The sequence below is a fragment of the Serinus canaria genome, chromosome 1 (genome assembly GCF_022539315.1).
Source record: "Serinus canaria isolate serCan28SL12 chromosome 1, serCan2020, whole genome shotgun sequence".
Lineage (NCBI taxonomy): Eukaryota > Metazoa > Chordata > Aves > Passeriformes > Fringillidae > Serinus > Serinus canaria.
This window is the reverse complement of record NC_066313.1, coordinates 39450765-39474996: the sequence shown is the minus strand read 5'-3', so window position 1 is coordinate 39474996 and position 24232 is coordinate 39450765. Positions and strand designations below refer to the sequence as shown.

General features: G+C 40.0%; 2 protein-coding genes across 10 annotated transcripts in view; both read right to left on the bottom strand.

Moving 5' to 3' along the window:
• YAP1 (Yes1 associated transcriptional regulator) overlaps positions 1-2554 on the bottom strand; it is an 89352-nt gene extending 86798 nt beyond the window's left edge. For 3 of the 8 annotated variants that reach the window (XM_050970026.1, XM_050970031.1, XM_050970034.1), the window contains exon 1: positions 1912-2554. In XM_050970026.1, coding sequence (XP_050825983.1) covers positions 1912-2229 — 318 coding nt within the window. In that variant the 5' untranslated portion in view covers positions 2230-2554. The remainder of the gene's footprint in view (positions 1-1911) is intronic. The other 5 variants (XM_050970014.1, XM_050970023.1, XM_050970028.1 and 2 more) reach the window with 3 other exon arrangements.
• Positions 2555-2788: 234 nt separating this feature from the next.
• CFAP300 (cilia and flagella associated protein 300) lies at positions 2789-23907 on the bottom strand. 2 transcript variants are annotated; one of them, XM_030233991.2, is made up of 7 exons: positions 23785-23899; positions 23260-23341; positions 21630-21702; positions 16169-16335; positions 13767-13939; positions 8361-8427; positions 2789-3398 (listed from the first exon to the last, which is right to left on the bottom strand). In XM_030233991.2, exons 1-7 carry the CDS (start codon positions 23892-23894, stop codon positions 3267-3269), a joined length of 804 nt encoding a protein of 267 aa, XP_030089851.1. In that variant the 5' UTR covers positions 23895-23899; the 3' UTR covers positions 2789-3266. The 2 variants fall into 2 exon arrangements, 1 of the variants encoding a protein (XP_030089851.1); XR_007777531.1 differs by lacking the exons at positions 2789-3398; positions 8361-8427; positions 21630-21702; positions 23260-23341 and having other exon boundaries at positions 13775-13939; positions 23785-23907.
• Between the last annotated feature and the right edge of the window lie 325 nt (positions 23908-24232).

Below are 24232 nucleotides of genomic sequence, written 5' to 3'. Positions count from 1 at the left end.
CACTTACATCCAGACAAAAGAAGCAAGTAGTAAATCAAGTGGATTTGCAATATTTAAATTCCTGAGAATCACAGAATTACAGAAAAGAGAGACCTTCTCTTTAAGCTGAATGTTTATGTGGCACAACTAAACAAAAAGGAAAAATGAAAACAGTCCACAATGAAGCAAATGATTCTCTCTTGCTTTAGCTGGATTTCAAGTTTATGTTTTAGGAATCACTGAGAGTTACAAGGAACAGTGATCCAACTAAATATGCTTTACAGACAAATATTAACATACACAAGGAATATAAAGCTAAGCCTAAAAGTACAACCAAATGTTGTATGACCATCACACACTTTTAGTGCATTTCAAACACGGTAACTATTGAACTGCAGTTACTGTATTTAACAAGACACAGCACCAAGAGTTAGACGAATGTTAAGACCATTTAGATTTGTACACAATGGAACTGCAACGAAATTTGCACAAGCTGGGAGAACACTATACATAAACCCCTCATTCCTTGCTGGATTTCAGTAAGTTATTAAAGGTCTGCAACTCAGAAGTTAGCAAAACTACAGAAGCAGATCAGCTCCACCCCTTCCAATTTTCTTTTCAGTCTTCCTATATGAAGGCCAGACTGCTTTTTTGAGTATTTGGAAAATGAATTAACTCCTAGGCTGTGAGAGTACGTGCCAAGGTTCAGCCTGGAATGAACTTCTGAAGTCAAGTTATAAATCGTTCAAAACAGAAGTTTAATAATGGAAATGTTGACAGGCCCTTAACAACACGGGTACCAGGCACGAGTACACAGCGAGCTTCACCCTTACTGGCTAAATAGATAAAGGGACAATAGCCAATAATAAAACTTACTTTATAGCTTAGCAACTAAGTTCATTACTTAATAACACTTGACTAGATATGCACAGCCTCCATCCAAAACGTTGGTTAACAGCAGCAGCTTTCCCCTCGTATTCACACCAGCACTTATATCTCGGTACAAAAGTCCCCCTGCTTAAACACTAAAAGCTCCCGGAGGCCGAGCGACGACCCTGCCCCGCATACCCCACCCCGTTCCTCCTCGGCCCTGCCCCCGCATCGCCCCTTCCCCCGGCGCTGCCCCGCCCCCTTCCCAGCCCTGCCCGCATCCCTCCCCCGCTCCCTGCACGGCCCTGCCCCGCATCGCTCCCTCCCCCGGGCCGGCACGGCCGAGGCCCCACGGCTCCGAGCCCCAGTCCCAGGCTGCCGCCGCTGCCCTGGATGCGGCGCTGCGCCCGGCGGACCCTGGACGCCATCGGACCCGGTGTCTGGCTCGGGAATTAACTTTGGATGTGCGTGCGTGTGTATGTGGGGGGGATAATCCTACTCAACCCAGCGCCGTGCTGAAATGGTGGAAAAGTCACATCCATATTTACTGTCTGACGGGGCGAGGGGGTGTAGGTTTGGCCCCACTTCATCGACCCCTTCCACAGAGGGCAGGGAATTGGACCGCAAAGCGACATTCCAAGCGAAGCGTTTTCACCCAAGTTTTAGGGGCTCACCCCCACTGTGGCCCTCCCGGTGAGGCCGAGATAGCCAAGGAGCGGATGTGGAGTTCGAGGCCCCACTGGAGACCGGGACGGAGCCAGCGCTCGCCCGCCCTACCGCCGCGGTCCCGATCCCGGCCCCGGTCCCGTCGGCGTCTCGGGGCGCGGGAGGCGGCCCTGCCCCAGGGGAAGAACAAATAAAGGGGTGTGGGGGCGGCAGAGAGCGCCCCGACAGCCCCGGCCGGGCGCCCCCCGCCCGCTCGGCCCCGTGGATTCCCGCCTCGGCCCCCTCCCCCACACGCCTCCCCCGGGAGGAGCTCGGCGGCGGGGAGGGGGAACACGGCCCGGCCGGGCCGCCCCCCGCCCGCCCGCGGCGCGGGCCCCTTCCTTCCCTCCCCCTCACCTGGCGGGAGTGGGCCTTGGGCTCGGGCGGCTTGAAGAAGGAGTCGGGCAGTTTCCGCAGTCGCATGGGCAGCGTGTGTGGCACGTTGGCGCCCTTGGGGTTCATCACTGCGTTGAACAGCGCCTCCAAGTCGGTCTCCGAGTCGCCCCGCACATGGACGATCTGGTGCCCCGCCGGAGGGGGCCCCGCACCTGGGGGCTGCGCCGCGCCGGCCGGGGCCCCCGACACCGGGCCAGGGGGCTGCGGCTGCGGCTGCTGCGAAGCCGGGGGCTGCGCTGCCTGCGGCGGCTGCTGCGTTTGAGGCTGCCCTGGATCCATGGTTCCGTCGGGACCCCCCGGCGCTTCCCTGGCGGGGCTCGGCGGCTTAGAGCCCGGATTCCCAGTCCCGCATGCCCCGCTCCCCGGGCCGCGGGCTCGTCCTGTTGTCGCCGGTCCTTCTCACCCCTCGGTCGGGAAGCCGACCCGCCCGCGGCAACTGGCAAAACAACTCTGGCCGTGCGGCGCTTCCCCGAGCCCGGCCCAGCCCGGCCGGCGCCTCTGTCCCGGCGGCGGAAACTAACTCACACAACACACCAAACAAAAGTTCGCAGTTACGCCCGCCCGAATCACTCTCCGCCGCCGGCTCCGCCCCTCCTGAGCCCGCCCGCACCGTATCCGACCGAGGGAGCCCGTGCTCGCAGCGCTCCTGCGCGCGCCCGCCCGCACCGCCTCCCGCCCGGGGCGCTGGGGGCGCTGCGCGGCCCCCCCGGACCCCGCTCCGCCCGCGGCCCCGGCCCCGGCCCCGGCCCCGGCCCCGGCCCCGGCCCCGGCCCGGCTGGCACCGCACCGCCCCGCGCTCCGCGCCCGCCCGCTGCCGCCAACCAGAACTTTTTTTACTCCCTAACTTCTATCCCGACTTCCAGAAGGCCGCTCAGCGAGGGGGTGGGGAGGGGCGGCCGCGCTTCCCTGCCCCCGGCCCGGAGCGGGCATCGGTCTGGGATCCCTCCCGTCCGCCCCCTCCCGCGCTTTCCCCGGTTCCGCAGAACTTTCACCGACAGCAGAGCCTCCCCTGCAGTTACGCGTCGCGGGTCTGTAAAGCTGGCTCATAAAAATAACGAGACCTCTAGAGAAATACGTTTTATTAGATAAAACGGGTGAAGGAAGGGGGGGGAAGGCCAAGAAAACAGCCTCAAGAACTATAAATACTGAAAAACTTTTGTCACTAACCACACAGTAAGATCTGAGTGAACGGGAAGCACTTCCGAGCACGTCATCAAGGAGTAGAGCTTTCCTCGTCAGAAAACTATGCAATGTCTACCTGAACCCAACAGAAAGAAGGCAACCTCCCCAAAACTGGGGACCAGACAGGTTTATAACTAGTTTGTAAACAGGCTTCCACTGAAACAGTGATACAGAATATTCACGTGTCGCTTGCAGGGATCCACAATCAAGTAGGCAAAACTCTGTTGGTGGCTTTTGCTGGAAGGGTAACACAGGCCATTAGCATCCTGAGAGGAAGAAAAAAACCAAAACCAAAACAGTATTAGGGACAACGGGGATATCTGTAAGAGAATTAATAAAATTTAAAGTTAATAATTTTGTTCCACTTGTAACTGTTCATTGCGCAGCAGAATAGAACAAATACACCACAGTTTATTTAAATGGTATATGTCCCCATGAGGATGCCAACACTACAAAATGCACAGTAATTTTGGCTGGATGTATCAACTAACCTTGAGGTAAATTTAATATTAATATAAAATGTAAAATTAAACATGTAATCAAGTGTTTACACAATTAGAGCCTAAAATCCAAATACAACAGCCCATCATGTTTCCTTAGAAAGAGAAAAATAATCGCTTGCTCTATATTAATACATAAAGCTGTTCCATCCATAGTTTTTTTTTCACTTAACATTTGTTAATGCATCTCTTCAGGTTGCAATGCTTGCATTTATCCAAATGCTTATTACAGATCACATTAATGACTTTGGACTATTATTGTAAACATTTTGTGTGCCAGTCCTCAGAAAGGGTTTGAAGGGATTCTAGACACCTAGCTGCAAAATCCTGGTTCTGAAAAAAATACATTCAGCTGACAATCAGCAGGGGAACTGAGCTCTTCACGTTAACATCCTACGTCTGCACATGTCAATAAAAGCTTCAATGTTGACAGAGCAGCACAGCTGGACACACTTCAAATCCAGTAGGGATCCAGAAACTAGATGGAGGGATTTTTAAAGTGCTGGGGTTTTTTATTTTGTCAGTGGGGCAAATGAACATGTGAAAGACCAATAAAAAAGTAGCTGACACTTCCTTTCTTTTAAAACTAGTAACAGTTTCCTCCTGGCTCCCCAACACCTTTGTACAACAGTTGAAGAGATGTAGGTTCTGTTACACTTTTCCTGCTTGAGGGAAATTGCTACATTGCATATATTGTTCATTTTCTCCAGGAAAATTTTAAACTCAGACTACAGACTATTACGTATTTCACATCTCTTGCATTCTCCTGTTGAAGCTGTCTTCCTTTGCATAAAATAATCTGTCTTTTTTTGGACCAAGGAAACATGAAAACTGTAATCTCTGTCAGTGGTTAAGTCAGTCAGAGAAGGAAAAGAGCTGGGTCCCCATTTCTGCACCAAGGACCATTTGTGAATTTTATCCTTTAGCTGTTACTGGCATCCCATTTTCTCCTGCTATTTAGAAGAGAATGAATCTATTATTAGATGTTCTGGGGTCTTCCTTTGAGGAATTATTCAAACCCCTAAATCTTAAATTAAGCTAAGCACCTCATAAAAGCACTGTTTCAGACAGGTAGAGATTTGATAATGTTTATTCCCAGAATTTTCCAATGGTAGTCAAATGCCACAAGCTAGAAATAGCATTCTATTTTTAAGTGGCACAGCATACAGCCTCTGTAGCTCCAGTTGTAGGATACCTATCTTTCTTCAGGTGTTTTCTAAGGATACATGTGTAACAAACACTGGATTCTCAACTGCAGTAAGGAGAGCAAATTTTAAGATTTTATAGTGCTCAGCATCAAAAGGCCTTTGCAATTTGATCCAAAAATAACCTAAGCTCATGCATGTAACTGAAGAAAAAAAAAGTAAGACAAGATCAACATCAAGATGTGGTTGCTAGTTAAACTCTTTTCCCATTGCTACTGAGGATCCCACTCCTGCAGTCTGAAATTGATGGATGGCAGTTGAGGTTTTGACTGTTTAGAGGCAGTGTAAGCCCACTAAAAATTTGTTCAACAACTCAAGAACAAAAACAATGTAAGTTCTGGCGATGAGACATTTCAAGCTGGATGATATCAGTTAGGATATACCTAACTTGGTATCAGGAAAATAATCAATATAATCTAATTAAATGAAAAGGTTCTTAATTTTAATTAGCAAAAGAGGTCATAAAACCCCTAAAATGCTTGAGCATAAAGGCTCTGATATTTACATTCATGCATGTACACAAAATACGAATCATACCAATTCCATCTGCAGTGTGGACTTTGGTTCACATATGCAGGGGGTGTAATGATTGATTTACTGATGTTAGAGTAGGATCATTTTATTTTTTCTTTGTAGCAACACAGCTGATGATTTAAGAATACATATGCATAGCATAAAACAGAAATAAGAATACTGCTGAACATTTTCAAAATTACATAATGTAACTGACAAATTTTTAAAATAATTATTGAATAAATTTTGCATTATTCTGATTTCTAACAGTGCCACAGGTTGGGTTCAGGTAAAGAAAGTTCTAAAATAACACTCCAATATTTAAGCTGTAAAAGTATTTCATTATATGCAAAGCTCAAAAAGCTCCAAAGCCCTCAAGGGTATTTGGAGTTCAACAGAGTACTTTGTCACAAGATCTAAAATTATTTCTCTTGTGATGGCCAGGTCTATCAGGTTTTGATGCTCAAGAGCTCTACAGACATTTGCAAGAGAGACCTCAACAAATTAGAGGGCTGGACAATCACCAACCATATGGAGTTCAACAAGACAAAGTGCCAGATTCTGCACCTGGGATGGGGCAGCCCTGGATGTACAGACAGACTGGGGAATGAGATGCTGCAGAGCAGTGCAGCAGAGAGGGACCTGGGGGTCCTGGTCGATGGCAAGTTGAACATGAGCCAGCAGTGCCCTGGCAGCCAGGAGGGCCAGCCCTTTCCTGGGGGGCATCAGGCACAGCATGGCCAGCTGGGCAAGGGAGGGGATTGTCCTGCTCTGGGGCAGCCTCACCTCCAGTGCTGGGTGCCACCATATAAAAAAGACATTGAACTATGGGAGAGTGTCCAAAGGAGGGCAATGATGATGGTGAAGGGCCTTGAGGGGAAATTGTACAAGGAGTGCCTGAGGTCACTTGCTCTCTTCAGCTTGGAGGAGACTGAGGGGAGAGCTCACTGCAGTCTGCAGCTTCCTTGTGAGGGGAAGAGGAGGGGCAGACACTGATCTCTGCTCTGTGGTGAGCAGTGACAGGACCTAAGGCAACAGCATAAAGCTGACTCAGGGGAGGTTTAGGTTAGACAGCAGGAAAAGGTTCTTCACCCAGAGGGTGGTTGCGCACTGGAACAGGCTCCCCAGGGAAGTGGTCTCAGCACCAGCCTAACAGAGGTCAAGAAATGTTTGGACAACACTCTCAGGCACATGGTGTGACTCCTGGGGATGGTGCTGTGCAGGGCCAGGAGTTGGACTTGAGCAACCTCATGGGTCCTGTCTAACTCAGCATATTCTGTGATTGTGTGAACTATAACTTAGAACTTTGAAATATTTACATCTGTAATAGTGTGCTTTTTTAGATACTGTTTTAAAATTGTGCTCAGCTGCAAAAGTCACTTTTATAAGATCAGCTTTTTAAAATTTATTTATTTTAAAAATTATTTATCTATTTACATCAGGCTAGGAGGGTATGTCCTTTTCTTCCAGACACAAACCAAGAAAACTTGGCTTAAAAACTGTCAGCTCAACATAAGGATTATAATAACACTCTACAATAATTTATCAAATGAACTCAGAAACTAAATCCACTGCAGAAATGTAGTTATCTCCTTGAGAGAAACTTTTCATCCCAAACATAAGACATTTGTGCTCTAATAAGTGTCCTTCCTATAAGTGCCATGTGGAGTGGAGAAGTTTTGATCCACATAACCATCAAACAGTCTAGACACACTGTTTAAGCCTTTCTGTTTTCTGACAGAAAATTCTTCAGCATGTTCTTTAACAGAAAGTGTAATTTCAGAATTCTTCTTCACTTCACAGATTTTCAGAATGTGCAGTAACGCCCAATTTTCCTCCAAGGATACAAGGAGGATAGGCTGCTCTGCATTAACACTGGATCTTCTTTTGTCCATCTATTTTGTTTACAAAATTTGCTAAAGTTTGGTTGGGGTTTTGTTTGTTTGTTGTTTTTTTCTTTGTAGTACTGATGATATTTAATGTATGGTCAACACAGTTAGGGGAGCTCTTTGATGTCCATCTGCCTAAACATAGAACACTGCAAAGTTCCCATCAATGCATTTGATTTAGAGGTGTGAAAGGAACAGTAATAACAAGAGAACATCCACTTACCAGGGTTTTGCCTTTTTATTTTTATTACAGTTTGTAACCTAGCTGAAAGATAAATTTTGATACACCCATAAAGTGTTTATTTTCAAAAGCCTTTTATGAATCATACATAGTACTTAAAAGATGACCAACAGATGAACAACTGGACTATTGGCAACCTACAGGGAAGTTTGTGTTGTCTGAAATGACATCAGCTACTGCTGTTGAAAGTTGGTACATTATCTGACATTTAATTATCACATATTCTGGTTACTCAAGAAGAATTTGAAGTAGTTCATCCTACTGTAACAACTTAAATGACAGATATGCTGAATCTAGTAAACATGCCAGTTCTCAAACTTATCTTGATGGTAAATGTATGATTTTGCAAGGGAAACAGATAGGAATGAAACTTGACAAGGGAGGGGAAAAGAGGTTAGCAGTCATCTCACTACCCCAGCCTTTTTGTTTACTAAACTTCCTTGCAGTCTTTACAGAACTGGATACAATACAAGCTATTCACAAAACTCTAGCATAATTTCAAAAAACAGAATTACAGGAAGTCAAGAGTGCATCCTTGATCCTTACTGTTAACTCAAGTTTTATTATTATCTAAACCTTTCTTTTTTTTCATTAACTAGTTTCTGGATGTTATTATGACTTCTTCCACTGTAATCCAGTAAACCTATTTTTAGTGAGCTACCAAATAAAACATTAGCTGGTGGCTACTAATGAAGAGTTAGTAAAGAGGATGAGAAACAGGATGAAATCAGAGAAAGAGTTCATTAATAAAAAAGTGACAACTATGGGAAAATAACCCATTACAATGGAATATTATATTTTCTTTGTGTAAAAATAAATTCATTATTTTCATGTTATGTATATTACTGTAAAACCCCATATAAAAATTATCAATACTTACATATGCAGACACTCTGAAGACTGTAGAAATAATACATATTTCTTTTGTTTCAGGGTTCTTTTGAACACTGAAATACAGGGGTATTATACATACTTAATATCATAAGTACTGATTATTAGACTCTTTAATTTATTAAATTAATTTTAAATATATGCACTGTATCCTTGCTCAAATTGTATGAAGGCCAAATTTATAGCTAACATTCAACTTATGTTATATTGAGCATGAAAAGTTATGGCCATTGTTAGGTAACATGGTTATTATGACATTTTCCTGAAAAGTATTGAATATACCTAGTAATCTGACTTGGTTTCACTGTTCTCAGCTACCAAATCACAGCAATATTACCCAGACCTAGATGATTCCAAATACAGAGTTTTCATTTTGATAGATATGAAAAATTATGCAGCTAAACATTTCATAAAAATCTTTTCACATGTTCCTTGAGAAAGAAACCTGCAAATTGAAATGCATCTTAATACAGACTACAAGTAGCAGCAGTACTGGTGAAGAAATACATTCTTTAGCTCATTTTTAATTAGTATATAATTATAGTTTAGGTTTATTTTTTCTCCTTTGGAATTTTGTATATATAGTCAGCTATGCAACTAGGGATGGGATTAGTTCTGAGCTTTTATATTTCTAGACTGTTGTGAAGATTGCCATTTCTTTAATCACATTTACTAATAACACTGAATATTATTGCAAAGAATCCAGGCATCTCAACGTATTTTAAGTATTTTAATATATCATTTTTCCTCAAGTCTGCTTTAAGTGATGCTTACATTTCTTCAGAAATTAGATCATGCAACTGCTATTAATGTATCTAATCTTGCAGATTCCCACTTACATTAACTCACTGTGGAACAGCTGAGGCTTAAAACTTCCATACTTACATGCTTCCAAGAAATGCATATCTCAAAACTTGCCTTGTCACAAATAGGTTCCATTCCCAAGAAAGGTCCCAGTATAGACAAGTTACAAGAGGATGTGTGAAACACAGCCCAGTTGAACACCACCCCAGATCCAAGCTGTGACAACAGTCCCCTGTTACCAGTGCTTTGGCAAAGCTTCTTTTTGTAAGAACAAAGGAGCCCCAAATCAACCAACAGCACCTTTGTTGACTCAATCTCTGCAGCCAATAAAAGAGATTGACTCTCAATTAACTGATTTCATCTCTAGAGTAATGACACAGTCATGTTTGAATCTATACTGTGAGGCTGATCTTCCCTGTTGGTCAGTCAGTAATGAGGCTTTCTCAGAACTTTTTGTTGCATCTGACATGTTGACATACTCAACAGTGGATGAAGACAGCATTGCTGAAATCACTAGTGACCCCAGTTGTGTGCCTTTCCACCCCTCCAGAGATTATTGCCTTCCCAGCAGGACAGCTCAGCTACCTCATGACTCAGCTTCTGAACCACTGCAGTTTACAGACCAGTGCATTAAGCCAAACCAACCCAGATGTCACTTTATGCTGACACATCAGGCTATAACTGCAGCAGTTCAGAAACTCCTCAGCCATCTCTGTGGAAAGAGTGACAACTTTCAGAACAAGACATAGAGGATTAGTGGCATTATTGCCTTCTAACATATATCACCACCCTCAAAAGCAACAGTTGCATTTAAGTTACTCTGGCTTCAGATTCTTCTGTCAGAAAACTATGCTATAAATTTCTGGTTTCTTAATTTCTATTTTATATATATATATTTATATAAATATATATATATAATATATCCATTTTTAGGATACCAGAATAACAGTTGAAAAAGAATAAGTCTTCCTATTTATTCCATGACCTTGAGAAATTTTCCCCTGGTGGTTAGCTTCCTGTAAGTAATTTTTCAAAATGTTTATTTTCAGTACTTTGGTTATTCTTTGGTTATTTTTTAAGGCAAGAAATGTGTCTGTTAAAATCAGATGAGATTCTTCCTTTGCAACTTGAAAGAAAACCAAGAGGTTGCCTTTGACAAGCTCATTTGCTCTATTTCTTTTTTTTCCCCTGAAAGGTTTTAGAAAAAAACTATCTTGTCCTTTTGAAGAGGATAGTATTTCCTTAAAAATAATGTTAATAGCCCCACATTCTTTCAAATTGTTAACTTCTAAACTATTCATTGATATGGTAGTTCATCATTTAATGTGCATCTATTCTCTTTTTATGAAAAGCAAACATCCTCATGGTCTCTCTATTCACTTTGGGCTTTATTTATATCCTAACCTTACTGGCAATATTTTACTAGGATTTCCAAACAATAAAAGAACAACATAATGCTTTCACATTCATTATGGGGAAAAGGGCATGGAGATGGAGATTAAGAAAATGAAGAAAACAATCACTACTAGATGTTACAGCAGCTGTAACCATGGAGAGACACTATCAGAAAAATCAGGGGTTAAGTACAGAGGACAAGATTTATCAACAGAAATTCATAGATTATATATTAATTACCGAGTTTTTGTTATGTAAATATATCCTTTAAATCAAAATACTACAACAAGGGATAGGGATTTGAAATTATTTAGGTTATACAGGATACAACACTAAACACTAGAATTTTGGATGGATTCAACTGATCACAGACTAATTACTAATGGCTTAGTAACAGACTACAAGTTGTGCATTACTTTTTTTAGTAAGAATGCATCACTCTTTTTGCAAAGAAAAAAATGTCTGCCATTTAGTATCTGTATTTGGAAGTTCCTAGCTTGTATCTAGAGTTGTTAATTTCAAAAAAAAAATTATTGCAATCTCTCATAATAAAGCAATGCACATAGAAATGCTTTAATAAAATGAAACATCAAAACTTTTGACAGTATTTTGAATGCTAGTGCCTAAGAGTTAGAACTCAGGTATGGCCAGAAAAAAAAAGCTGTAATAAGGGAAAGTAGGAAAAAGCTCATTAACAGGTCTGCTGCTCCCTGCAGTAAAGGCATTTCTGTGGAACTCCTCATGCCAAGGCTCTTGCCCATAAGGAATACTGTAAAAGGACTAAGCAGTGACAGTTTATACATCCATAAGCTTACTGTTATTAGACTGAATTCATCTGTGGCAGCTAATTTTTCAATGCACACACCAGCAACAAATAATTTTTGAAGCATCTATTTGTTTTTTTACCAAGCCTTCTGATCCTCAAACATAAAAATTAAACCTTAAGGTCAGTACAGTTTACAGAATTTTTAATACCATGAAAAGCTTTTAATATCACTTTATAAAGAGTAGAAAGTGTCCCACACAACTGTAATCCAAGATACAATGAAAACACACAGAGGACAGCAGTCTTAAAAAATAATTTAAACAAAACTTGGTATTCAACAGGAATTTGAGGGTGAACTTTTTGGCAAAGAGAATTTAAGAAATTACTATTATAATCAGCAATCTTTTACTGAAAATAAGAGGCAATAAGAAAGTAATTTTAATTGCTTTATTTTCTGATGCATTTTGTGCAAGAATGAAGTAACACAGTGGCCAGAAATTAGAAATTAAGTCAAGACTGTCATTAGTGTCCCTATTCAGAGCCTGTCACTGTCTTTTTCTTTCTTAACACAGTGGAAATAAAACAGAAGAATCATTTTGGATAAACTGGGAGCAGGCGGAAATGAGACCAAGAAAAAGACAACCATGATTCTGAAGGGGGAGGAAAGGTCTGAAATGTCAAGATCAAAAGCTTTTCTCATGGGACTGACAAAGAACTCAATACCAAAGGAGAAAGATAAAAGATTCAGTGAAATGGTAAGTTTTGTTTTCAGCTGGTAACCAGTGCTAACACCAGCTCCTGTGGCAGTGAGAAACGAGCAGACATTTACAGGCAACAGAGAGACACATGGTAGACAAATTCTGAAGATCAGTTACATCACTTGAAAACTTGGGAGGCTAGAAAGCAATCTGCCAACTGGCAAAAAAAAAAAAAAAGACCAACAAACCCAAACAGCACAGGAATATACACTTGAAATATTTTCTCCTAAATATTTTATAAAGGACAGAAGTGGCACAAAAGAGGAAAATACAAAGGGCTCATAGGGAACAGGTTGAGGATACAGAAAAGGTAAACTTTGAAAGCAGAATGAAATTGTAGGAGGATCTTGGCAGAGGCTTTTTTTCTGTTTTAAGTAATAAGGACTATTTCACATCCCTGTCAAATTTTACAGCATGAAAAGGAAAAGGAATGGAAAGAGGTTTAAGGAGATAGGCAGGTAAAGAAAATGAGTGGCTTAGAACAGAACTTGAACATGTTTAGGATAAAACAACTCAATAGCAAAGGGGAGCAGTAAAGTGAAGGAACTGATTGGATTTGCACTTTGTCCTAGATTAATTCAGCAACAGAAGAGCAGAAACAGCTGTAGCCAAGGCAGAGTCACCTATTGCCCAGGACTGAAGGAACAAGCAACTTGATTCAAGTGCAGAATGAACAATATAAAAGAAAAGGGAGGGTAGAGTTAAACATTGATGGATCCTTTTATGTCAGATGCTGTGTTTCTGAAGAACCCACTTGATTCCCATCTATGTATGAGATGAAAATACCAAAACTACTCATACTAAACAAAAATTTTAGTAATATCTTTTACAATCCTTATGTTCCTATAAGCTTAACTAAGAATGAGTCTGTATAACCAATAAGTGCATTCCATTTCCCAGCAACCAGAACATAAGAAGTTTTGTCAATCAGAGAAGTCAGCATATGGATATATCAAAGCAGGGTGAAAGTTGTGGTTTTAGTCTGAATCTAAGCCTCTGATCAATTACCTCTAATCTCAGTGGAAAAAAAACCCTCACATAAAGTTCCAAACAATTCCATACACCAAACCTGGTAAAAAAATGTGTGTTAGTTCACCCTGTAATAACAGCAAGATTCTATCACCCTTAGCTTTACACTGTGAGAAGAGTATTTGCAGAACTAGGAAGACCAAAATCCAGTTGTATTAAAAAAAATATCAGCAGGAATAAAAAATACATGGAACTGAAAGTTTCAACTACTTATTTCAATTTTTAAATCCTAAATTAAAAGCAGTCCAATTGAAAGTAGCCCAAGATCATACAGGCAAGACTTGATATTTTATCAATGGCAGTGGGAACAGTCTGTTTCCAGTACTATCCCATGTTTTTAGCAGATGATTACAGAAAAAAAAGTATCTTTAAATTGGGAATGAATTATATCAATGTCCATAACTGTAATATTAAAAATGTTCTTATGTAGGACTGATGCAATTAAAATTGCTTATATTTTGGCCACTGAACTACTGCCATTGTTCTATGGTATTTTGACAGTTGGACACAAATAAGCTTGCAGGTGGATTAAATAACAGCCCCATTTTTGAAGCAGTAATGTACAATAAATTTACACAAATCAACACTAAGTGTCTATGGATAGTACATGTACACAGCTGTACAAAAAGTGAGTAACACTTACCTCACCAAGTCTTTATAAAAAGCTTTTGTAGTTTCTAAGTATGGGTCGACTACATCTTCAAACTGGCAAAGAGTTCCTCCAATGCAAAAATGCTTAAAAAGACAGAACAGAAATTCCTCACGATCCAATTGAGTGAATAAGTCATAATGGTCCGAATCCTCCAGAAGCAAGACCTTGTGGAACAAGGAATAAACAAAAAGGTCAAATTGATAAAAAATTATTTAAAATTCAGTTTATGAATAATGCAGCTAGTATGCTGTATGGTACACAGAAGTTATGTCCATGTAAAATATATGGATGAGGGACAGAAATATGTATTTCTAAATTCTTCTTCCATTGATGCAATTAGGTTCAAAATTCTTACATATAATATAAAGCAGAATCACTGTCAGATTTATGTCCAAAAGGCAAAAAAGAATATTTTTCAAGTCTTGTTATTTCACTGGTTAATTATCTGTCATGCTAGTGAAACAAGCAATCTGAAAATAATCTCCTTGATATGTCAATTGCTGTCAGTCAATTTGATAATCAATTGTAATTGCTGGTAACTATTTTTGGTAACGTTTGCTTTCTCATTTTTAAATTGACACAGTTATTTCACATTTGTAAGGGAATTCTAGGATCTCCCAGAGCAGATCACTCAAACTCCCTTCATTCTTTATTGCAGACTCCAGTGAGCCCTGATCTGTAGCCTGGATTAGCCAGACATGCATCCAGCTGCCTCCATGCATGTCACCTGCCTTTTGCTGAGATATTATGTGAACACAGAGGACTTTCTAGATCAGTGTCAACACTGTAAATGTGGACAAGAATTGTAACTCACAACGGCTATAAGACATTTGAGTCATGTCAGCCAAACTGCAGATGCCAGCCCAGGCAAACTGGTTAAAGTTAGACATGAGCCCACTGCTCTCTGGCCCTCTTTATAGCAAAACTACACAACCTGAGTAAAAAGGGGTCAGGGCAACAACTGCTCTGGATGGCCACCTCACACATATCCCAACCTCCTTGGCTGAAACAAGAGAACACATGGCAGGTAGGAAAGAAAGATGGAGTCTTGCAGCCAAGGGCTACCCTCTAACATCAGAAGACAGTTTGGTGCCCCCTACAGTCTTCCGTCCTAGAGACCTGGCTAATTAATTTGGAATTTTGATGTCATTCCTGGATTTTGACTTATTCTTTGTGCTCTCTTAGGTCTTAGGAGTAGGAATCACCTTTGTTTCAAACCAATGTTAAACCCTAAACTTGCAAATGCTGACATACACATCACTTCCACAGGAAAGAAACTGGGAAGACACTGAAACCCCAACAATCTCTAATTTTAAGTATTGCCTCTAACCTTCCTACATACAATATATTTAATTTTCAGAAAACATTTCACATGTACACAACTTATAAATAAATACATACTATTTTGTACTGCTAGGCTACAAACTACATCTGAAATTCAAACATGAGCTTGAGTTCTCACCTTTTCCCAGAACTTTACAAGACAGACCAGTATTTCAGGCCACATCCTGTAACCAGTGTCACTGGTTCAAATACATTGCCTTCAAAGGATTTGCCAAGTGCAAATGAGTGCAACTCTATAATTATTTAGTACTTATGTTGATTATGTATACAAGGAAGAGCAAAATCCAGTTCTCCCACACTATGCTTTGCTAATGCTACACAAACATAAGTTTAAAAAATGGTTTTAGCTTATGAAGTCAAAAGAAACACAGTAAAGACATACACTGATTAAAAGGGTGCCACTGTTAGAGATTCTTTTTCAGATAATCTGCTTTCTAATACTTCCACTAGAGTATAACAAACAGTTTCACATTGCAGGCCTGTTCAGAAGCTGTATTTCATCATTTTCCAGTATTATACTGAAAAACAATTTCCTCTTCCATTGTTCCACTTGCTTTAGAGCAAATGTATTAAGATGGCTTTTTTTAAATGCCTTCAGATATGATGTGATCAGCATTCCTGTCCAGGAACGCTTCAGGACGTAGCTATCGAATACATTCAATTTCATCCACTACCAGGAAGGCGGGGTGGACCTACAGCTCTGAATATCACAGCACCTTCTCTTGGGACCTTTTGTTTCCCCTCCTAAGCAAACGAGCAGCTGCATTTCCCCACACACCCCCCAGCACTGACTGCCTGAGACATGGGTGGGTAGAAGAAGGCTTTACCTTTTTCTCCCACCTAAAAATGAAAGAGGGCTCACCTGGAAAACAAGTAATTGCTTTTATATATTCAGGCACTGTAGTGCCTCAGTTGTTTGTAAACCATGGCTGCTGATGCCTGTTTTTACCACTGTCAGAAAAAAAACCAACCTGAAAAATGTGTCCCTATAGCACCTAATAAAGTAGGAAAAATTATAATAAATTATAATTATTCATTACTATACTGACCTTCCTTAATTCATCAGAGATAGGAATATCATCATAACAGTCATCATAACATTTCACAATAGTTCCAGTTTCTCTAACAATTCCTTCAGAGTACAGCCGATCAAAAAACGACATGGAAATCTGTGTACAGGGTACCACTGTAGCTTCAATTTTTGTCACTTTGGAACCTGGAAGATATAGGAAGCTGGTTGCATGTTTCATGTTTTTTAAAAAAAAAACACATCATGTAAGTATGACTCAATCACAGAGTCTCTCTCAAAAAAAAAAAAAAAAAAAGCCAAAAAAAAAAAAAAAAGCCAAAGAAAGCTAAGAAGGAAATAAATGTAAAGAAAACATGAAATTCATCTGAATACTACTTTCCATTAAGGCTCAGGTGTCTGCTCCCCCTGTTGGTAAATACCATCAACCGAAACTAGGGATAGATGGAACACCGTGTGAACCCAGCATCGCATTAGATCACACCCTCAGAAAATCATATTCCACAGCTTTAGCCCTAAAGCATCTCAGGACATATGCCAGATTTTGCATGATGAAGTACGGAAGTCAATAGCTGCTAACAGCACCCCACAAAGTAAAAACCAAAATAAACATGGCCTCGAAGAATTTTTTATTTAAGTATTATATTGAACTTTTTAAAAAGTTATTTTGTAGCCACTGTAGTCTTTATTAAGCAGTTATTTCAGAAGATGAAAGAGGTACTATCAGCACATCCCTGCATGAATCTGGACGATTACCTCTGTAATCATTAAATGCAGAATATATTTTTCCATCATTTTTTCCCTTTGCTTGCAGACCATCCAAGGCTGCATCTTGTTGCTCACAGACATCTAGTGCCATTTGAGATGCCTGCCCTACAGTATTTTCCTTAAAGAGGTATCAGTCCATAAGGGCACATATCTTCTCTATGTACAGTGTTACATCTACAAATCTGTCTGCACGGTGTTGGATAACTTATGGCATCTCAAATAGCATTAGGCCCCACATTTAAGAAGCTCTGGACTCAGCCCAGTTCTGTCTGCTCTCTGCAGTCCAAGTGTTCAGCCCAAATGTTAGAACACGTTCTCCACCTATCTCCACGTCTGCCTGAACAACCTTCAAAGTGCTTCTGAACAGGAGAAGGGAGGAGAGCACGAGTGAGCATTCAGCACAAGGGCAATGCGTCTCAGCAGAGAGAATATTCACAACATTCCAGCTGTCCATGAGTTTATTCTTATCTCTTCTCCTCTGTAGGTTCCCTTGATGAGAGACTGGCCAGAAACATCACAGTATCTAAAGGCTTTTTAACATACAATTTAAGATAAAATTCAGTGCTGTCCTGACAAACTGACCTAAAGGATCACTAAGCAATACTCTTCTGAAAATGTAAAATTTGCCTCTACATGACAGTATTTCAGGACGAGAAACATGCCAGAAAGGGATGTGTGAACCATGATGCTTCCAAGAGCACCGATCATTTCACTCCAATCCTAATATTTGTAAGCACAGCATAAACTAAATTTTCTCTTGCCCACACCTGCAGAAAACCTTGGGATTTCTGCCATATACTATTACATAGAGACTACTTATTCATAGGTTAAGTAGGGCTGGCATTTTAATACCTAAACCTGGGTAAACTGTACCACTCAACCAATCAATAGCAGGAAAAAAAAATAAAGAGAAATTATAAACTGATAGCTTGAAAATATGCCTACTTAGGCTAAAATACTGACAGGAAATTGTAAAATTATTTTATTGGACCATTGTGATATCAAGAAAATCTGTTAAAGACAAAAGCACAGCATTTAATTGCTTGGCTTCCTGTCTACCGACAATGGTTATGAAAAAGGGCACCTTTTGTTAAAGAATAAATGCTTAGTACCTTCGCCTACATGTACAGATAGTGACTATACAAAATAATCATATTGCATAACCAAGAACAAGTCAGAAAAATCATGAATTACAGCTTTACAACCTATGCAAAAAAACCAAACTGATTTATATTTATTTATTTGTACTTCCTCCTACCCCCTCACTTTCAGTTTCCTTTAATTCTCCAGCTCCCTTTCACAGGGATTAAATTTTTATTTTATAAGGGATTTACTATGAGACAAATCAGCTTTTATCACATAAATTATTTTAAAATTAACATTAAAACTTGAATTGACTAACAAACATCAGATGCTAAGTGACTTGAGAAAAGTGAAAGATACAATTACTGAGCTAAAAGTACGGGAAATTTAAATATTTATAGGCTTTAAGTTATAAGGATTTTATTGGTGGAAAGGAAGGAAACTTCTGCTCTGAAAAAAGGTTTTATGAAAACTTTAATAATGAAAAAGAAATCAAGAGCTTTGTAATTTATTCAGTAGTTCAGAAAACCAAACTACACATGGAAAAGTTTAAATACACTGGAAGGTCCTTCTCTCTGTTTGAGAGGTGAGATTTGAAATTCAAAATTTCCTGGATAAGAATGATAGGTTTTAATAACACTATAAAAGTAAGCAGTGAAAAAGGAAGAAGAAACGCCTTGACAGCTCTACAAGTGGAAAACAAAGAGCTGAGAAATCCTGAAACAGTCTATGCTTATTATAACAGCCAGCTCTGGAATATCTATACAGTGCTCCCAGAATACTTTTAAATTAACACATCACATATCCAGTATGGGGCAGATAAACCCTGGATTTGGTATATTTAGAATTCCTCCAAAATCTAAGAAAGTTTTTTATGTCAGAAAAATATCTTGTAACTTACTATTTACAAAACAGTTTATATGTAATACAAGTTCAGGGCTCAGTATTGAAAAAATATGGTATTTCAAAAGTAAAAGTTGTAGGTTGATGATTCAGGGTTTCATATGACATCTAAAATTCTTTGCAAATTATAACCTATAACAGAAGTTTAAAAATTGCAAATTTAAGATTACCTTCCAGATTTTAAAACCCCATTCTAAAGACAGAAATTGTTGGAGCTTTAAGCACATATGGCAACTCAAGAATCCTTTTTTAGGCAAATCCTAATATTTTATTTACACAAATAGATGGTAACTTTACTCCTTTGAAGATAAATTTTCAAGTGTTAATTGAGCTTAAACAGATACAGTCCTGCCTCCAAAGACTGCTGACAGGTGCAAGGCCAGCAATGTATCCAGGGAAAAATGACTATTTCGTTCTCATTGCAGCTATTTAAAAAACACAAGACTCAATACATAAATGGGTATGCATCAAATTTGCTCCTTTTGCTGCTTCTATTTTTGAAATATCAGGGTAACAGATGGATAGGTGGCTTAAAGCACATGAGAAGTATCAGATACTCTGCCATGCAGCCAGAACAAGGTGAAAAAAATATTCCTATTAGGGAAATTGCCCTACAGGCAAAAAAGTTTGGTGTGAGACTTGGTCATTAAGTATCTGATCAGAGGAAGCAGACTAGTGAATATCCTTGTGTGTCATTTACCTAAAATGTTCTATTTCAAGCAATGTTGAAATTGAAGTCCTTGAAACAATGTATTATTGTGGAATTCTACCAGGAAAAAAAACCTAAGTAAAAAGGTGACAAGAGACCACAGCCTTAAAAAAGAAAAAAAAAATTATGAAAACAAACAGTACTGTAATGTTTTATTAATTTCCTTTAAAATGCTGACATCTTTTTGCGGGTCCATATATACTTTCTGACCAATCTCATGGAGGGCAAGGGTAGGGAGTTTTCTATGGATCTATCTAAAGCCCCCCCTATATTATGCATTCAAACTATCTCCCCCATTAAAAAAAAAACAAACAAAAAACCCTAACATTTTGTTTTTAACAGAATAAATGTAGTATTTGAATCAATGTAGACAATGTATTTTCTTCAGATTTTCCAAAGGGCAAAATAAGCCCATTTCCAGTATTTTTTAACAACAGATATGTTGTTTTAAAGTTACTCTACAGTGAGAAGCAAATGGTATATCTGGATTAATGTATCAGTGCGCCTGAAGAAGAAAATACTAGAAGATGATTTTTACCTCCTCCCACTCACAGCTAAATCTTACTATATTTTCAAAAAATGCACATGAAGACTAAGTATAGAAAAATGTGCCAACATTCCTCACCAAAAATAGGCAAAGAATGGGAAGATGAAATTTTAAGAGCAAACAGGGTATACCAGCTGTTCAGGATTTAGAAAGGGAACCCTTCCAGCCCTTGAGACAAAATGCTTCACTTCTGTGCAGAGGAAGGTTGAGCAGAACCAAGAGTTAAGCTGGGTTACTTGCCAAGAGACCCCTCCACTCTTAACACAAGGTATGTAACCTGCTGACCTCCACTACAGGGACTGTCAAGTTGCAGACTAGACAGATAGCCAAAATCAAATCCTGTCTAAAGCAAGAAAAGGTTTACTACTGGCTTAAAATACATCTATTTTCTTTCTGCTTGCCAGAGAAAGAGGTACCTGAAGGGGTACTTGACAGATTTTTTGCATTTTATATATATATCAATTGTTTTAACAGTTGGGTGAAGTGTTTGGAAAATGGATTTTTGCTGACAAAAAAGTGGCAATGTCTAGTGTCATTGTATATAGTGGGAAAAACCTATGCCAATTCCAGAGAGCTGAAATGGAAAAGTTAGAAAATTCCCAAAGCTCCGTTAAATATTTACACACGGTAATATTTGCAGACAAACCAAAAGAAACGAGGGCTTCCCACTACCCTCTTCTAAGATACTCCTATTACGGAAAACCACTTTGGCAATATCAGAGATCACATTATGAATAAAACACTATTATCACATGCAATTGCCATGAATTTTTGTGTGCCATTTACATCATGAAAAATGCAATTTTAAAGTGGAGCCACAAAATTGCTGTTTGCTTTTGGCCTTCCTGCTTTAGTGTCTCATCTGTATCTCCAGACCTAATAGAGTGTGTTCAGAACTTTCTGATATGGCAACAAAGTTGAAGTGACCCTCATGGCATGGCTGCAAGCGGAGCAACCTGTCCCATGGGGCTCTTCTGTGCCTCCATCACCACTGCAGACAGCAGATTTACATGAGCTCAGGGTGTGCTCTACCAATCCTCTGCTCTCAACTTTTATTTGTAACAGAGCAATCATTTCAGACCTGTCCCAAGCCAGGTCACAAGTTTGCCCTTTTCTAACATTTGCAAATGTTATCTGCATAAGGTACTATTATAATTCCACCAATAATTTGAGCTGTTTATGTCTGGATACATAATCAGGTCAGCTGGATGCTACAAACCACTTATAAACAGCTTCATGTGCTTGGTTTATGGAACGATGCAGGGGTCAAAGAAAAAAAGGCATAAAGGGTGACAATTTAGTTATTTTATTCTAGAAGTAGAATCTCTTCCTATCACTTAGTAAAAGAAGTAATTTTTTAAGATATTTCAACTAGGTGAAAGCACACATATATGAACTGTCATTATGGTAAATCAGAGCAAAATAGTTAAAACAAAGACTTTTTTATTTAAGATTAATTTTTTCTAATTTTACCCAATGTGGTCCATTGTCCTGAAGCTGACAGTAACTTTAAACTGGAGTTCACACTTTGATCATTAAAAAATGCCTATAATATTCAAATAAGAGAATACAAGTTAATGAAATGAAACAGAAAATTATCAATTACAGTGCCTTGAATATTTCAATCCAAATTATAAGGCTCGAATTAGTAAGCAGATTCCGTATGATCTACCAGTTTGTGTACTAAATACCACACCACCAAATCCATAATTTTGTAACTCAGTGTAGCGAGTGTCTTTTATACACAGAAGATCTCTTCAGGTGCATATTTATATATGTAGTATTAAATTTTTATAATAAAACAGTTTTAGTCCAAGAACACACAAAAATGTATGAAATTCATGGAGGTACAAACAATTGAGAATGTTGGGAATTAATGCCAAGTAAAATTGGCATAAAAATGAAATGCCAAGTATGATTTTAAAATTTATTCTTTTTAACTAAATTTCAAGTTTGGAGAAGTGTAGAGATACACAAAAGTTATTTAACAGATACAGAGTAAGATCTGAATAATTCAACTTATTGATTTATCAATTAAAAGAAGGAGACGTCCATAGTAATGCTGATAGGTGACAAGTTTCCATGATGATAAACCAACTAAGAAAACCCACACTTAGAGAGTGAATAATCACTGAAGAAACTGCTAAGCAAATGAAATTATGGATCTTTCAGTTTCTGTAACACTAAATTTCTTTATCACCCCTCTGGGATACAGAGAGATTGAATAGTACATGTAATGGTCCTTTTTTCCCCAATTATTTCACAGCTCTTCCATATTTCATAACTTCACAGTGATATCTTTACATTTTTAATTCAAAATAGACAAGCACTGAGAGGGCAAATGTGTATCCTGTAAACTTCAATAATTTGAAATGTTTATCAGTAGAAGATGAAATAAATATTGGTGCATCTCTGTGTGAATTTCTTTAAGATATAAAGAAGCTGGATTCATTATCCAAGACAACAATATAAATTAGACATATAAGATATCAAAGAGTTGTTTTTAAAACAACAGATGTAAAAATCACATAGTTCTTAAAGCCACAGGTTTGGTTTTTTTTTTTCTGTCTGCAAAAGGATGAAGAGATTTGACTTTGCAGACAAGAGAAATGGAGGACACAATATCAGCAAGACATTTGAGTCTCAAAAAGCTGGGAGTTCAAAATTCCAGTATAAAGCAATGGCATTCAATAAATTTCAGAAGTTATATTTCCAGATATGTGGTGCACATGCACATCTAATTGCACTCTGAATTTATTATGAGAAATTTACTGATAGCTGTGCGCGTGTTTGAAGTCTCACACTTTGTGGACTTCCTAACACGAAACCCTGCAGCCAACAACAGCATCCAGTTCAGATTTCCATTCTTGGGAATCCTGAAAGGGTAAATTGTTCCCTCTTAAATCAGAGTAACATTAGTACAGACTAAAATATTTTTACTGGACAATACAGTTAACCCACAAAGTCAGAGACTTGAGTACCACACCTAAATCACCTCCTTTCAAGGAGACAGTGAGGAGGCCAATAGCATTAAACACTGCTAATGTTGAATATAATTTCATGGTGAGGGGGAATACTTAAAATACAAAGGATTTAGAACTACCATAAGAAACTCATCCTTTTGATAGGGCTTAAACTGCTGGTCAAAACTGAACGCTTGTGCTGTGATCCTGCCTTGCATGGACCTGAAATGGAAGAATGAGATTAAATATTCTGAAGACACACATAAAGCCCTATTCTGACCGATTATACTTTGTTTTTTCACCCCCATTCTCAGTTACAAGCGCCTCCAACCCCTCGTTGGAGTGCTCGGGCTGCGCTGGAGCCCCGCTGCGAAGCTGAAATAGTTCTCTGCTGGCTGTGGGAGGCCAGGACACACGCCTGACACCTCAGAAAGCGCGGGTTGCCTGCCTGCAGAATACCAACGGGATTGGTATTCAGATTAAGGGGTTGGGGAGAATAAATGAAAACAAAAAATTAAAAAAAAAAAAAAAATAAGAGAAAGACACGCGGACTCGCCGCCACCGGAGCGGGCGTCCTGTGGGCGCGGCCATGGCTCCTGCCCTCAGCACGCCTGTTCCCCCGCCGGCCCTAGACAGAGGCATCCCGCAGCGGGAGCTCCCCCCACCATTTGAGGAGTCGCTCGGCGATGTCCCTGTCCTGCAGGCAGGAGAAGGTTTTCTGCGGCAGCGCTCGGAACACGACCCGCGCCGCGCCGCGCCCGCCCTCCGCGGACATCTTGCCGCGGCCCGGCGGTTGCCGTGGAGACGGCGTCGCTCCGGCGCGGAGCCCGGCCCCGCTCCCGAGCGTTCCGCCGCCCGTCAGGGCCCGCGGACTCGGCTGTCGCCCTTCTCTTCGTTGTTTGCCTACAAAATCCCTTAATTCAACACCAACCTTCTCCCCTTTCCTCTCTCTCCCTGTCTCTGCACCAGGAAAACTAAGGCTTGCCCGGCACGCCGAGGCAGGGGCTGCCATTGTGCCTTCGCCAAGGCCGCCCCAGTGCCGAAACACCAAAACTAACTGGGAAAAAGCCAAAGTTATGAATTATGAGCTTCTAGCGAATCAGGGCTGCTGCT